The sequence below is a fragment of the Somniosus microcephalus genome, chromosome 10 (assembly GCF_052327205.1).
Source record: "Somniosus microcephalus isolate GS21.2 chromosome 10, FLI_Smic_1.0, whole genome shotgun sequence".
In the NCBI taxonomy this organism is placed as follows: domain Eukaryota; kingdom Metazoa; phylum Chordata; class Chondrichthyes; order Squaliformes; family Somniosidae; genus Somniosus; species Somniosus microcephalus.
In genome coordinates this window covers 227,049,800-227,064,010 of record NC_140996.1, presented here as the reverse complement: position 1 = coordinate 227,064,010, position 14,211 = coordinate 227,049,800, and the positions used below count along the sequence as shown (strand labels likewise).

The window sequence follows — 14,211 nt, the reverse complement described above, 5'->3', positions numbered from 1 at the left end:
CTGTTCCCTCCTCCGTCACTATCCCAGAGTACTGTGGCCGATTATAGAATCTCTACTACTGCCCTGTCTAAAGATCCAGTAGCTCAGTACAGGCCAGGGATCAAACCTGGGAATTTTCTGGTCAGTGCGGCTCAGTTTGACATTTAGAACTGATCCATGGGAGGAGCACCGAGTTTGATTTGGGGGCGGGCACGGGGAGGGTTCAGTCCCTAGATCAGCCTACTGTGACATTCCAGATCTTGACCGATTCAGAGATACGGAGCAAAATAAAACTTCAAATGCTGGAAACTGAAATAAAAAGCGAAAATGCTGGAAACACACAGCAGCTCCATCAGAGAAAAGATGGATTAATTTTCAGTTGTAAACCCTTCATCAGATTCATCAGAACTGGTCTGATTCCGAGTAACTTTTAGAAACGTTCCCGACTGTTCTGCTCTGTTCTCCCATTGTGGTTTAATGGTTACTGTAGGGCTTCTGTTGACATTTGCAGGCACAGCCACCCATCATAACGCAAGGAGCAACGGTTACCAAAATAACCTTTGGGAATTTTCAAGCCACTACCATCACGAAAACGGCCAGTGGCAGCTCAGAGAGTTCAGTAATGGCGACAAACTATTACACGGTGCAGTCTTCCAAAAAGTCAATGGAAACAGACATTTTAAAGATTTCCATGATGGAGGCCCAGATCGAAATGAACGAGGAAGCCTCCAGTGTAGACGCTAGCAAAGCGAGGAAGCCCACGGCACAGAAAGTAAGCGTGCCGCAGTCAGCCCCTTCAAATCAGTTCCAGAAAGCCGCTGCAACCCCTGTGCTTAAAGAACAGCAAAGCAAACCGCCCCCAGAGAAGACCCTTCCACCTAGGGAGGCCGAGGGATCGGGAAAGACTGTTCAAAGTCATTTTCTTCAAATTCAGAATGTAACGCAAGAGAAGCCCGATGAAATATCCGCAGATATTCTTATTCAGGTAAGCATGCATATCTGTTTAAAATCTTGACGCAGCCTGGAAGTGTGTGTGTGCAATGCACAGGCACTCTGCCCTGTCACGTGTCATCAGCACCGAAAAAGAAATGATCCCCAAGTCAGATTAAACAGCATTTTTGCTAAAACTGTGCCAGGGCGAAGTTTCATTCCAGATGCAGTTGTACTACTTTCTAGGTGTCTATCGAGCTTGAGTTACAGACGTGCCCAGTTATGTTTTTCTGTAATCCACATATGACAAAATACTCTTAAGGATTTAAAAAAAGAAGTTTTAACTCATTATGATGTCGGCTTCACTGAAAATATATTCCTACACACAAAGATACGGAAGAGTATAATCTTAACTTAAACTTCTTGAAGTGAAACAGCAAAAAAAAAAAAAGCATTTTTCCTCGTGCTGCAGATGAGTTTACTCATCTAGTTGTTGTCCAGTTCTGGGGACTGATGATGGGTTCGCTAGTCCTCAGCGTCTCTTCCTATTTTGACACTAAAAGTTGTCAAAAGTTTGACACAGTCCAAACTATGATGCATCCGCATCTGTCTTCCAAAGTCTGGCTGAAAAAATACATTTCTGCCAATGAAGATACAGTATTTGTAAAAGCTTGCTCCCACATTCAAAATGGACAATTAGATACCAGGATAAAGCAAGTTAACGAAAAGCCCAGATTGCTTATTGAATGTATGGGGGGTGTGGGGGAGTGTTACGATGGTCCCCTCCACCCCAACCCCTGCCCTCCAGCCCAGATGAATAAGCCCACTTAGTCAGTGAGTAGCTGAGCCGTACAGCGGACATAGGTCCCAGGTTCGATGCCTGGTCTGTGCGAACTTAGCTGATTCTGCCTTGGGCGGTGGCGTAGGAACTGACCGTGGTACCCTGGGTTATGGAGGGGGAACATCTGCCAGCTTTCTGCTCCTGATTGCTATCCAGCAACTCCTGTAGGAAATGCGCACGCAGGCATGCCAGTTGAGGACAGGATTGGGCTTGGTTGTGATGCACCCGCTAGTTGAATAGACTGCTGGTGCTCGCTGTCGAGGCTGATATATGAATTAAGGCCAGGTTAGCTATCGAACGATAACCAGCACATGAGGGACTGCACCTAGCTATAGTTATTGACTTCAGGAGCAATGGGGAAGGGGGAAAATCAGGAAGAGAACTGGCGAGGAAAATTAATCAATGGCAACATGCTAAGTTTGCGTTTGTCTACACTCATAGCAATTTTTAAGGAAAAGATAGTTGAAATTTGATGAAAAGAAAAACTAAAGATAAAAATAGGTCATGATAAAAGGAGAATGAGGGAAAACTAGGTTTACTTGTCTAGGGTTAATATAATGAAGCATTTACACTGGAGGGGTTTTATAACTGTAATATTAGTGTTTGTTTTATCGTCTGTGTGCAAGTTGATAATTTACAAACCGAGGTTGCAAATTGCCTTGTACTGTTGGCGGTCAAAGGGGTACCATTTTGTACCGTGAATTTATCTTCAGTGTAGTTTCGCAGTTCTCCACACCAAAACTCTTGCAACAATTCTGTTCGTCAGGGAATTGATGTTTGTGAAACTCTGGGGGAAAAGTTGATGATGTTTTTTCTTACAATGTAGAATCAGTAAATTGGGGGTTGTTACTTTAGCTGTATTTGGAAACTGTATGTCACCACAGAAAACAGTACTCGAACTGGTATGCAAGGTTTGATGTGCATACATCCTAGCACAGAGCATAGTTATATGACTATTTAGAAATCAAATAACCTGTGCAGCAGAACAAATTAATGAGAGAAGACATGACCGTCAGATCTACAGGATGTTAGTTGAGCTAATGAGGGAAAGGGCATCTGATGCATAGCATCAGTATGGTATTGAAATAAAGACTCATTGCATAGCCTGGTTTAACTGGAATAAAAACAGAAAATGCTGCAAATACTCAGCCGGTCAGGCAGCATCTGCAGTGAGAGAAGCAGAGGTAACATTTCAGGTCGATGACCTTTCATCAGAAACTTGTTTAACTGGTCCTTTGAGGGTCTCAATATTGGAAACTCCTTCCCTCTCCTTCCCTCTCTCGTTCAAGTTACAACCCAAGCTTGGCCTCATGTAACCGCCAGTAGCTTTCCTGTTCTGTTCTTTCTAAAGTTTGATTTCTTGCACTATGCCCTATATTAGGTTGTTTCAATTTAAATAGCTCAATACATTTTGACATAGAATGATATCCTTTAAGTTTCATTTAGTAATTGGAGACTTTCAGAAAGATGTTTGTAGCTTTCCAGAGATCACAAGGGATGGTGCAATGGGGAAAAATGATTACCAGATACATTTCATAAATAATATACAACTGAATTTTACATATAGGGTTTCATACATTTGGCTAGTTAGTGTGGTGTGTGTTCTGGTTACTACAGAAATTCAATAGAATGATACCAGAAATGAGAGGTTGCAGTTATGAAGATTCACTTGAACAATTGGGGCCTTTTGGGAACAGACATGGTTAAAGGGGCAGTTGATTTGGAAAGAGTCGATAATGAAAGATTGATTCCACGGGTTGACAAATCAGTAACAAGGGGGCAGGTGTCAGCCTTGCCTCAGTGGTGGCACTCTCGCCTCTTGAGTCAGAAGGTCCTGGGCTCAAGCCGCACTCCAGAGACTTCAGCACATAATCCAGGCTGACCCCTCCGTGCGGTGCTGGGGGAGTGCTGCAGTGTCTGAGGTGTCATCTTTCCGGTGAGACATTAAACCGAGGCCCTATCTGCCCCCTCAGGTGGATGTAAAAGATCCCACAGCACTATTCAAAGAGGAGCAGGGGAGTTCTTTCCAGTGTCCTGGGCCAATATTTATCCCTCAACCAACATCACTGAAAAAGCAAATTATCTGGTCATTATCACATTGCTGTTTGTGCGACCTTGCTGTGCGCAGATAGGCTGCCGCGTTTCCCCAAGTTGCAACAGTGACTACACTTTAAAAGTACTTCATTGGCTGTAAAATGCTTTGTACATCTTGAAGTCATGAAAGGTGCCATATAAAGGCAAGTCCTTTTCTTTATAGATTTAGGATTAGCTCTGGAAAAATGAAAGGGCAAGTTACTAGAATACTTTTCTACACAGGGTTATTAGAACATGTGGCTATTGAGGTATTTTCTGTAACATTATCTACAAGGGAATTCAATAATTAAAAGGATACAGGGAAATGGGATAAGATCGATAACTCCAGTTGAAGAGCTAGCACCTGCACAGATGCAGTGGGTCAAGTGGCCACCTTCCAGATTGCAATTTCTGTGATTCTATAATCAATCATTTTTTCTTTCCTAGTCTATACCTCAGTATTCCATACCCAGTCAGTCCAGCTCAAATGTGGTGGTCGAACCCAGTGGTCTCTTGGACATCACAAACTTTACCAGCCAACGAATTGCCGATGAGGAGTCTGTACAGTATTCAGCCATGGAACAGGATGTGGACAGTAGTAATGAAGAAGGTACAGAGCCCAGTTCAACAGAGAGTACCGCTGGACAGTCACATTGAAAGAGGGACAAAACAAACCTTATACCAAGACATTCTTCAAAGTTTGGAGAAATCTCTCCAGCAGGAGACAAATGTTTGTGTTTTTTTTTAAAGAATATGTACATAGAAATTTTTTTTTTTTTTTAAAAGGAAAAATGTAAAGAAGGTCCTGTATACATACATTTAGACTTTTAAAAATGAACCTGGTGAAGGAAGTCTTTTTTGTAAAAAAAAAAAAAAACAGCTTTTCTGTATGGTTCGAGAAGGTCCCAACCTTTCCACTGCTTCTGTATGAAAACTGACCATACCTCTGAGAAATCACAGAATCACAGAATCCCCACCGTGCAGATAGAGGCCATTTCGGCCCATCGAGCCTGCACCGACACATATCCCACCCTATCCCTGTAACCCCACGTATTTAATCCCCCTAACACTAAGGGTCAATTTATCATAGCCAATCAACCTAACCCGCACATCTTTGGACTGTGGGAGGAAACCGGAGCACCCGGAGAAAACCCACGCAAACACGGGGAGAATGTGCAAACTCCACACAGACAGTCGCCCGAGGCCGGATTCGAACCCGGGTCCCTGGTGCTGTGAGGCAACAGTGCTAACCACTATGCCACCGTGCTGCCCGCTCTTCTTCCGCTCAGCATTCCCAATAGGAATACTAGGGCTCTGGGCACATCATCGTGGCATTTTGGTCTGCTTTGAAAGATCGCGCACTATCATGATAGTAGCTGATCGGAACACGAGATGAAGTTTTCCTCATGAATGGGGGCATGTATGGACCTGTGTACCATTAATAATAAAAGCAATTCTGCATAATTCATCTCACTGCAATAAATTCCCACCCTGATAATCTGAGACATCTAGAATATCTACCTTTTGGCCTGGTTTTGCATGGCCACTTTTTTTCCAGGAGAATGTTGCATTTTGGATTATTTAGCCATTTGTTTAAGCCTGTGGTGCTAATGATATCTTTTGTTATGCTAATCGCACGGAGTTGTTGGTTATCCAGAATTTGAAAAGATGAGGGAAATCTATGGGTAAGTACTATGCATGGTAAGTGGGTCATTCTTCCTACTTGCATTCATTAAAAAAATCCTAGAGTGAAGGCACACACAAGTTGATTATCTTAAGACCTCACTTCAGTATCTTCCAGATCCTTGGGTAAGACATTAAGGTAAAACTTAAAATCAAAAATAAAATGCAAGTCCATCAGCATCTGAAAACAAAGAGACAGGTTAACATTTCTGGTAGAGCCTTTTTATAGTCCTCAACAGCTGCTCTGATTATTGGAGCAATTCGGCTTCTCCTGTGGGCATTTTCAGTGTGCTAATTGCTTATAAATGACAGTGGCGAGGATGTGGAGGTGCTCGACACTGAATCTATGCTCCCCTGGCTGAAGGCGAGTACTGACCTGAAATAAATCTTAATTTGGTGACCTATTCCAATTCGAGCGGCCAGCCCTTTTAATATTTATTCAAGTGCAGCCTGCAGAGCAGGTAGTGTACAATATATAATTTTATTTTCAGGTGATTGCTCCCACATCATTCTTGGCATTCCAGGAGAGTATAATTGCACGATTATTATCACATTACATGGAACCAGTTTGTGAATTAAAAAGTGAAGACTAAAACAGGAGAATTTTACCTTTCCTTAGCCAAACAAATTGGCACAAGCTCACGTGTGTGTGTGTGTATCCATACGTGTGTAAATGTATCAGTCTTCCCCGTAGTATTCCTTTTAGATTTAAAATACATAGGCACCTAAATCTTGTCTGTTTTCAGACACGTTCTGCTTTTATCATTCACCAGACTGGCTGTGGCATCGGGGAGATTCCCCAGGGTTGCGTCGCCCACCTTAACTGTTCTAAATACATGGAAATGACATGTGGGTAGTTACTTGCCATGCCCCACTGAGTTAACAAATGAAGAGAGTTAAAATGAATGATTTTGTAATTATTGAAGGGAGGGGTAATTCCAGCAGCCTGATGGCGAGCAGAAACCTTGAAAGGATGACTGGCTATCAGCAGCCCGCCAGGACAGATGCTAGAAATGACACGCGTTGGCGCTTTTGCAAGGACAGTGGTTTGTGGCTTTCACCGAAAGAGAAAATTATGGAATGTAGTTTCCCGTTGTAAGAATCCCATGTAATAGAAACTAAATTGAACTTAATCACCACAAACAAGTGGCCCTGTCCCTTTATATACAATTTTGATTGTGATCATTTGTTTTGGTTTAATGACTAGTTTTCTGTCTGCAGGATATTTTTTGTTGCTACGTCAGGTTGCCAGATCATTTCTTATTAACACCAAGTAGCAGTTGTTACTATTAGACACCATGTTTGACCAGCCCTTGAACCCCATTTGTGCTCGTTTAGTCTGACTGGGCCCAGCTAGAAATTTTAAGGAACTTGTGTTCTTTTTACTTTTGTGAAATTTAGTTCAGAGGTGGTGTCCAACTCTCGTGCCAAATTGTATTATTTTTCTACGGGTTCTAGTGATGCATTTTTTTTGTGGCCTTTTCCATTTGTGCTGCGATTTTTATTAAAAAGATTTTGTTAGGGTGCCTTCATTGTTTACTTTGGAGGGATTGGACAAACAATAAAATTCACTGCTGTGTTTTGATTGGTGTATTTGATACCTAGCAACAGGAACCTGGCATCGCTGCTCTCGTGCATTTCCTGTAAAAACGGGCAGTGCTGCAAATGAGACCGCAAAGCGTCCATTCTGGCGTAGCCCATTCCTGGCTCTCCCCTCTCCCGAGCTCCGGGGAGGCAAGTCCACTTGTGGTGTCCCAATTGCTCACCCGGGCTGAGATTGGCTACAAAACTGGGACCGTCTTTGGTAAATTTTGATCAGGAAAGATAATAAAAACAGTGGCAGCTCCAATTTTCTGGAGCATTTTATACCTTCTGGAGGGTGTTTTTTTTTTTAAATTTGTGCTATGAAGTTCAGGGATGTTGGCGATGTGGAATGTGCTTCAGGAATCCAGTGTTGGCATCAAGTGTTCCCACGTCAGGTACAGCATGGTTAGAGGCACAGAATGCCAATTTTGTGCGATGGACCACTGACTACTAAGAGCTGGATTGAGACTGACCGAACTGATTTCTCCATCAACGCACAAGAGATTTCCATCCATCGCATCAATCGGGCTGGATTTGAATCTAGATCTCAGTTTGCACCATCCAGTCTTCTTTCCTCTTTTTTTAAACAGAATTTCTCGGTCGCACTTTCCCGACCTAGCAGACTCTCTATTCCAGTCACCTGTGTTGACCAGTGAAGCAGTGAGCCTGTCACTCCCATGCATTGCCTGAGAAAATGGGGATCGGGCTTTGGGCAAGAAAACATAGAAGATAGGAGCAGGAGTAGGCCATTTGGCCCCTTGAGCCTGCTCCGCCATTCAATGAGATCATGGACTGCTGAGTATTTCCAGCATTTTCTGTTAATCCAAATTCAGTACCCTGTCCCTGCTTTCTCCCCATACCCCTTGATCCCTTTAGCCTTAAGAAATATATCTAACTCCTTGAATATATTTAATGAACTGGCCTCCACCACCCTCTGTGGCAGAGAATTCCACAGGTTCACCACTCTGGGTGAAGAAATTCCTCCTCATCTCTGTCCTAAATGGCTTACCCCTTATCCTTAGACTGTGACCCCCCTGGTTCTGGACTCCCCTGCCAACGGGAACATCCTGCATCTAGTCTGTGTAGTCCTGTTAGAATTTTATAAGTTTCAATGAGATCCCCTCTCATTCTTACAAACTCCAGTGAATATAAGCCCAATCGACCCAACCTCTCCTCATACATCATTCCTGCCATCCCAGGTATCAGTCTGGTGACTCTTCGCTGCACTCCCTCCCTGGCAAGAACATCCTTCCTCAGATCAGCCATGATCTTACTGAATGGTGGAGCAGGCTCAAGGGGCCATATGGCCGACTCCTGCTCCTAATTCTTGTGTCCTTTACAACTGTAGCGCACTGCTGTAACTGGCAGTTCTTTGAATAGACCCCCCTCTCCTGCTTTTTCAAGGTGTACCTTGTAGATCTCGTATGTGGTCAGGGTTTTCTGTATGTTTCCACTCCACACATTCTCCAAAAATTACTTTCTTTACCATGCGTGATACATCAGTTTGCATTTTATTAATTGCAGTGATATAATTGCAGTATTTCCAAAGAGTAATTAATCAATAGTCAATACCTGACATCATGAATTGGTTGTGGGAGCGGATAAGAGTGAGAACAGATGGTCTCTTCAAACTCACTTGAGGAGGATGTATACTTACAAAAAAAATCTGCTCCCAGGCTGGTTTATAACCATCAGGTTTGAAGTGTAAAACTATGCAAGTTAGGATAGAGTGATGCATCCTTACATAAGTCACGCCACTTCAGAAATGATTTGTTGGAGGTCTAGTTCTTTGGGATATTTGTGCGACACAATATATTACAATTTAGACACGTGCAGTTTTTCTTGAAGGGTCATTTAGTGAGGGTTTATTCAGTGTTGGTCCATTTGACTGCACATAATTATCTGAATAATTTGGACAATCGGGGACAAAATTAATTAAAGCAGATTTGGGAGAATAATTGGCAGCCAAATTGTTCACTAATCAAACTGACATTGTTTGCATTTTACAGTTTCGTAATTAACTACAAGGCACTGTGCAATATTAAGAAAGATGGCCCAGGTCTTTGTAGTAGCATAATGTACCAATTAAAGATTGAAATCATCAGTTAAGCTAGTGAACTGCCAAATAATGCCACAGATTAACATGTAATTGTAAAGCAAAAGATTTATAACCTTATAGTTCTCTTGGTATACCTGAAAAAGCACAGCAGTGTCTGTCACTGAGATTTCAGAAAACATAACGGTGGGTGGACCTGTATAGTATCTGAAAAAAAAAATCCAGTAATAGAATTAGAGATTTTATTTTTCCAAATTTGGATTTTGTCCAGAGAGCATTTTGAGCTCATCAGTCCGTCAGCCCCTTAGGCAAAAGGTTGTGTGTTTAAACCTCACTCCAGTACCCAAGCAGATAACGAAAGCAAAATACTGCGTTGGCTGGAAATCTGAAATAAAAACAGAAAATGCTGGAAATATTCAGTAGGTCAGGCAGCATCTGTGGAGAGAGAAACAGAGTTAACGTTTCAGGTGGATAACCTTTTATCAGAACCGAGACCCTGCCTGCCTGTTCAGATGGAAGTAAAAGATCTCCAAGTACTATTCAAAGAGAAGAAAGTTCTCCGTTTCCTATAAAACGTTTCTCCCTAAGTCAACACCACTAAAATGGTTATTTTTTTGACCTCTCTGCTGTCTGACTGCTTGGATGAGTCTTAACCTCCTCCCAATAAATATTGGGAAGACTAAAGCCATCAGCTTCCATCACTAACTTCACCCCCTCGCTGGCAACTTTCTTAGACTGTTCATAGCCTCGGCGCTTTGTTTAACACCATGCTACGTTTTTGACTCCATAACAAAATCTAGCAAATGCTGGTAACAGTCAGCAGGCCAGGCAGCATCTGTGGGGAGAGCAGACGGGTGTCCATGTTTTGGGTGTGAGGACTGATGATGTGTCCTCTTCCCATCACCAAGACTGCCTACTTCCACCTCTGAAACATCACCTGCCTCCATCCCTTCGCCACTGAAACCTGCATACATGTCGTTGTGATTACTGCAGTGTGCTCCTGGCTGACCTCCCATCCTCCACCTTCCATAGACTCTAGTTCATCCAAAACTCTGCTGATCATATCCTCTCCCATAGCACGTTCCACTCACCCAGACCTACAATCCCGTAACCTCTGGTCTCCTGTGCATCCATTTCCCTACCTTTTGAACACCATTTACAGCCATGCCTTCAGCCACCTAGGTACAACTCTCTGTGGTTCCTTCCCTAAACCCCACTACCACGCTTAAGACCATCCTTAAAACCCGCCTCTCCGTTCAAGCTTTTTGGCCACCTCTTCCAATCGCCTTTGGCCCATCATCTTTTTTCCGTGTACTTTTGTGTGAAGTACCTTGTTTTTTTTCTACATTAAAAGATCTCTATAAATACAACATGCTGCAGATGCTGGAAATCTGAAATAACAATAGAAAATGCTGGGAATGCTCAGCAGGTCAGACAGTATCAGTGGAGAGAGAAACAGTTAACGTTTCAGCTCCATGACGGGTTCTGACGAAGAGTGACAGACCTCAGTCTCTCCCCACGGATGCTGCCTGACCTGCTGAGTGTTACCAGCATTTTCTGTTATTTCTCTAAATACAACTTAGCTTCCAATTGGCCATCTCTCGGCTGTGAAGTATTGTGGGACGTCATGAGGATGTGTAAGGCACTATACAAATGCAAGTTTGTTCTTTTACTCGTATAGTCTCAGGATCAGGGGTTGGCCATTTAAGACTGAGATGAGGAATTTCTTCACTCATGAATCTTTGGAATGCTCTATCCCAGAGGGCTGTACATGCTCAGTTGTTGAGTATATTCAAGGCTGTGAGAGAGATTTTTTGGACTCTAGGGGAATCAAGGGATATGGGGATCAGGCAGGAACGTGGAGTTGAGGTTGAAGATCAGCCATAGAAACAGAAGATAGGAGCAGGAGTAGGCCATTCGGCCCCTCGAGCCTGTTCCGCCATTTAATGAGATCATGGCTGATCATCCAAATTCAGTACCCTGTCCCTGCTTTCTCCCCATATCCCTTGATCCCTTTAGCATTAAGAGAAATATCTAACTCTTTCCTGAATATATTTAATGAATTGGCCTTAACTGCCTTCTGTGGTAGAGAATTCCACAGGTTCACCACTCTCTGGGTGAAGAAATTCCTCCTCATCTCTGTCCTAAATGGCTTACCCCTTATCCTTAGACTGTGACCTCTGGTTCTGGACTCCCCCGCCATCGGGAACATCCTTCCTGCACCTAGTCTGTCTAGTCCTGTTACAATTTTATAAGTTTCAATGAGATCCCCTCTCATTCTTCCAAACTCTAGCGAATATAAGCCTAATCGACCCAATCTCTCTCCATACATCATTCCTGCCATCCCAGGTATCAGTCTGGTGAATCTTCGCTGCACTCCCTCCATGGCAAGAACATCCTTCCTCAGATAAGCCATGATCTTACTGAATGGTGGAGCAGGCTCAAGGGGCCATATGGCCGACTCCTGCTCCTAATTCTTGTGTTCTTTACAACTGTAGCGCACTGCTGTAACTGGCAGTTACAGGCCTGTTGGTGGGCTAGTTGAAAAGTTAACATTTTGGGTGAGGCACATCATTCTCTTCCAGATACTGAGTAGCATGTAGCTCATTTTCAGTTTTTTAGCAAAATTTTTTTACTTTGGGGACATGTCGGGGGAATGACAAACAGTTCCTGAAGTTATGCAATGGAACTACTATTTGCTGTATTTCATACGAAGCCTCAATCAAGCAGGGAGTTGCACGTCCATTTAATGTGCGTTAACTCCGCCAGCACCCAGAGGCTATGATGGCCTCAGCATGATGTGGCTCTTTTCAATGCATTGGTTGCATTCACTCAAACGACCACTTGACTTTGGGCCACAACCAACTAATCCAAGCCACAGACATCTGTTAATGCCACTATTTCCTGTGATGATCAACTAACAGAAACCATACTTATTCTTGTTACGGTAAACTGATGGAGCTGGTGCAGAAGTTACTTCTTTATCACAGACTGATTGGGAGGAAAATATTTTTTTTGCTTTTCTTTCATTTGTTTATATGTTGGCAGCTCATCCAGCTGCTGATGACGCCAGGTGATTTTTTTTTTCGTGAATTGCCAAAACAGTTACAGCTGGTTGGTTTGTCATGAAATGACTAAGCCCATTTAAGTTTGGTAATCTGTTATGTAGACAGGTGTTTGTTATTATGAAGGATTGCTCATCGAGGTTCATTAAACTCCCTGGCTTTCAGCAGAGTTTCATTCTGGAGGGAAGGAAAGTTTGGCAGACATTTCTCTCCTTCCAATTTTCTCCCCATTTCCTAAAGAAGATGCCTCTTTCTGGAGTAAAAACAGAAAATGCTGGAAACACTCAGCAGGCCAGGCAGCATCCGTGGTGAGAAATAGGGTTAATAATAACTCCTGCTCCTATCTTCTATGTTTCAATGTTTCAGGATGAGTATATTCAAGGTTGAGATAGATATATTTTTTGAACTCTAATGGAATCAAGGGATATGGGGATTGGGCGGGCAAGTGGAGTTGAGGTTGAAGTTCAGCCATGATCTTATTGAATGGCGGAGCAGGCTTGAGGGGCCATATGGCCTACTCGTTACATAAGAGTATAAGAAATAGGAGCAGGCCATTTAGCCCCTCGACGACTGCTCTGCCATTCAATAAGATCATGGCTGATCTGGTCTTGGCCTCGACTCCACTTTTCTGCCTGTTCCCCATAACCCTCGACTCCCCTGTAGTTCAAATGTCTGTCAATCTCAGCCTTGAATATATTCAATGACTCCGCCTCCACAGCTCGCTGGGGTAGAGAATTCCACAGATTCACGACCCTCTGAGAGAAGAAATTCCTCCTCATCTCCGTCTTAAATGGGCGACCCCTTATTCTGAAACTATGCCCCCTAGTTCTAGATTCCCCCACGAGGGGAAACATCCTCTCAGCATCTACCCTGTCGAGCCCCCTCAGAATCTTATGTTTCAATAAGATCACCTCTCATTCTTCTAAACTCCAATGAGTATAGGCTCAACCTTCATAAGACAACCCCTTCATCCCAGGAATCAACGGAGTGAAATTTCTCTGAACTGCCTCCAATGCAAGTATATCCCATCTTAAATAAGGAGACCAAAACTGTGCGCAGTACTCTAGGTGTGGTCTCACCAACGACCTGTACAGTTGTAGCAAGACTTCCCTACTTTTATACTCCATCCCCCTTGCAATAATAGCCAACATTCTATTTGCCTTCCTAATTACTTGCAGTGCCTGAATGCTAATTTTTTGTGTTTCATGTACGAGGACACCCAGATCCCTCTGTACCGCAGCATTCTGTAGTCTCCATTTAAATAATATTTTGCTTTTTTATTCTTCCTACCAGAATGGATAACCTCACATTTTCCCACATTATACTCCATCTGCCAATTTTTGCCCACTCACTTAACCTATCTATATCCCTTTGCAGACTCTGTGTCCTCCTCACACCTTGCTTTCCCACCTATCTTTGTATCATCAGCAAATTTGGCTACATTACACTCAGGCCCTTCATACAAGTCATTAATATAGATTGTAAATAGTTGAGGTCCCAGCACCGATCCCTGTGGCACCCCACTAGTTACAGTTTGCCAACCTGAAAATGACCCATTTATCCTGACTCTCTGTTTTCTGTTAGTTAGCCAATCCTCTATCCAATCTAATGTATTACCCCCAACACCATGAGCTCTTATCTTGTGCAGTAACCTTTTATGTGGCACCTTATTGATTGCCTTTTGGAAATCCAATTGCGCTAGATCTACTGGTTCCCCTTTATCCACCCTGCTCATTACATCCTCAAAGAGCTCTAGTAAATTTGTCAAACACAATTTCCCTTTCATACAATCAAGCAGAGTCAACATGGTTTTATTATGATTTTCTAAATGTCCTGCTATTACCTCCTTAATAATGGACTCCAGCATTTTCCCAATGACAGATGTTAGGCTAACTGGCCCATATTTCCTGCTTTCTGTCTCCCTCCTTTCTTGAATATCAGCGTTACATTTCCGGTTTTCCAATCTGAATTCTTACGTTCTTATGTTGATGACCTTTCAT

The 14,211-nt window shown here is 43.0% G+C and overlaps 1 protein-coding gene across 11 annotated transcripts in view; it reads left to right on the top strand.

Moving 5' to 3' along the window:
- The window catches only part of emsy (EMSY transcriptional repressor, BRCA2 interacting), a 79,398-nt gene extending 72,307 nt beyond the window's left edge, over window positions 1-7,091 (top strand). For 10 of the 11 annotated variants that reach the window (XM_085999699.1, XM_085999698.1, XM_085999697.1 and 7 more), the window contains 2 exons: window positions 491-964; window positions 4,271-7,091. In XM_085999699.1, coding sequence (XP_085855825.1) covers window positions 491-964; window positions 4,271-4,480 — 684 coding nt within the window. In that variant the 3' untranslated portion in view covers window positions 4,481-7,091. The remainder of the gene's footprint in view (window positions 1-490; window positions 965-4,270) is intronic. The other variant, XM_085999702.1, reaches the window with a different exon arrangement.
- Window positions 7,092-14,211: the final 7,120 nt, after the last annotated feature.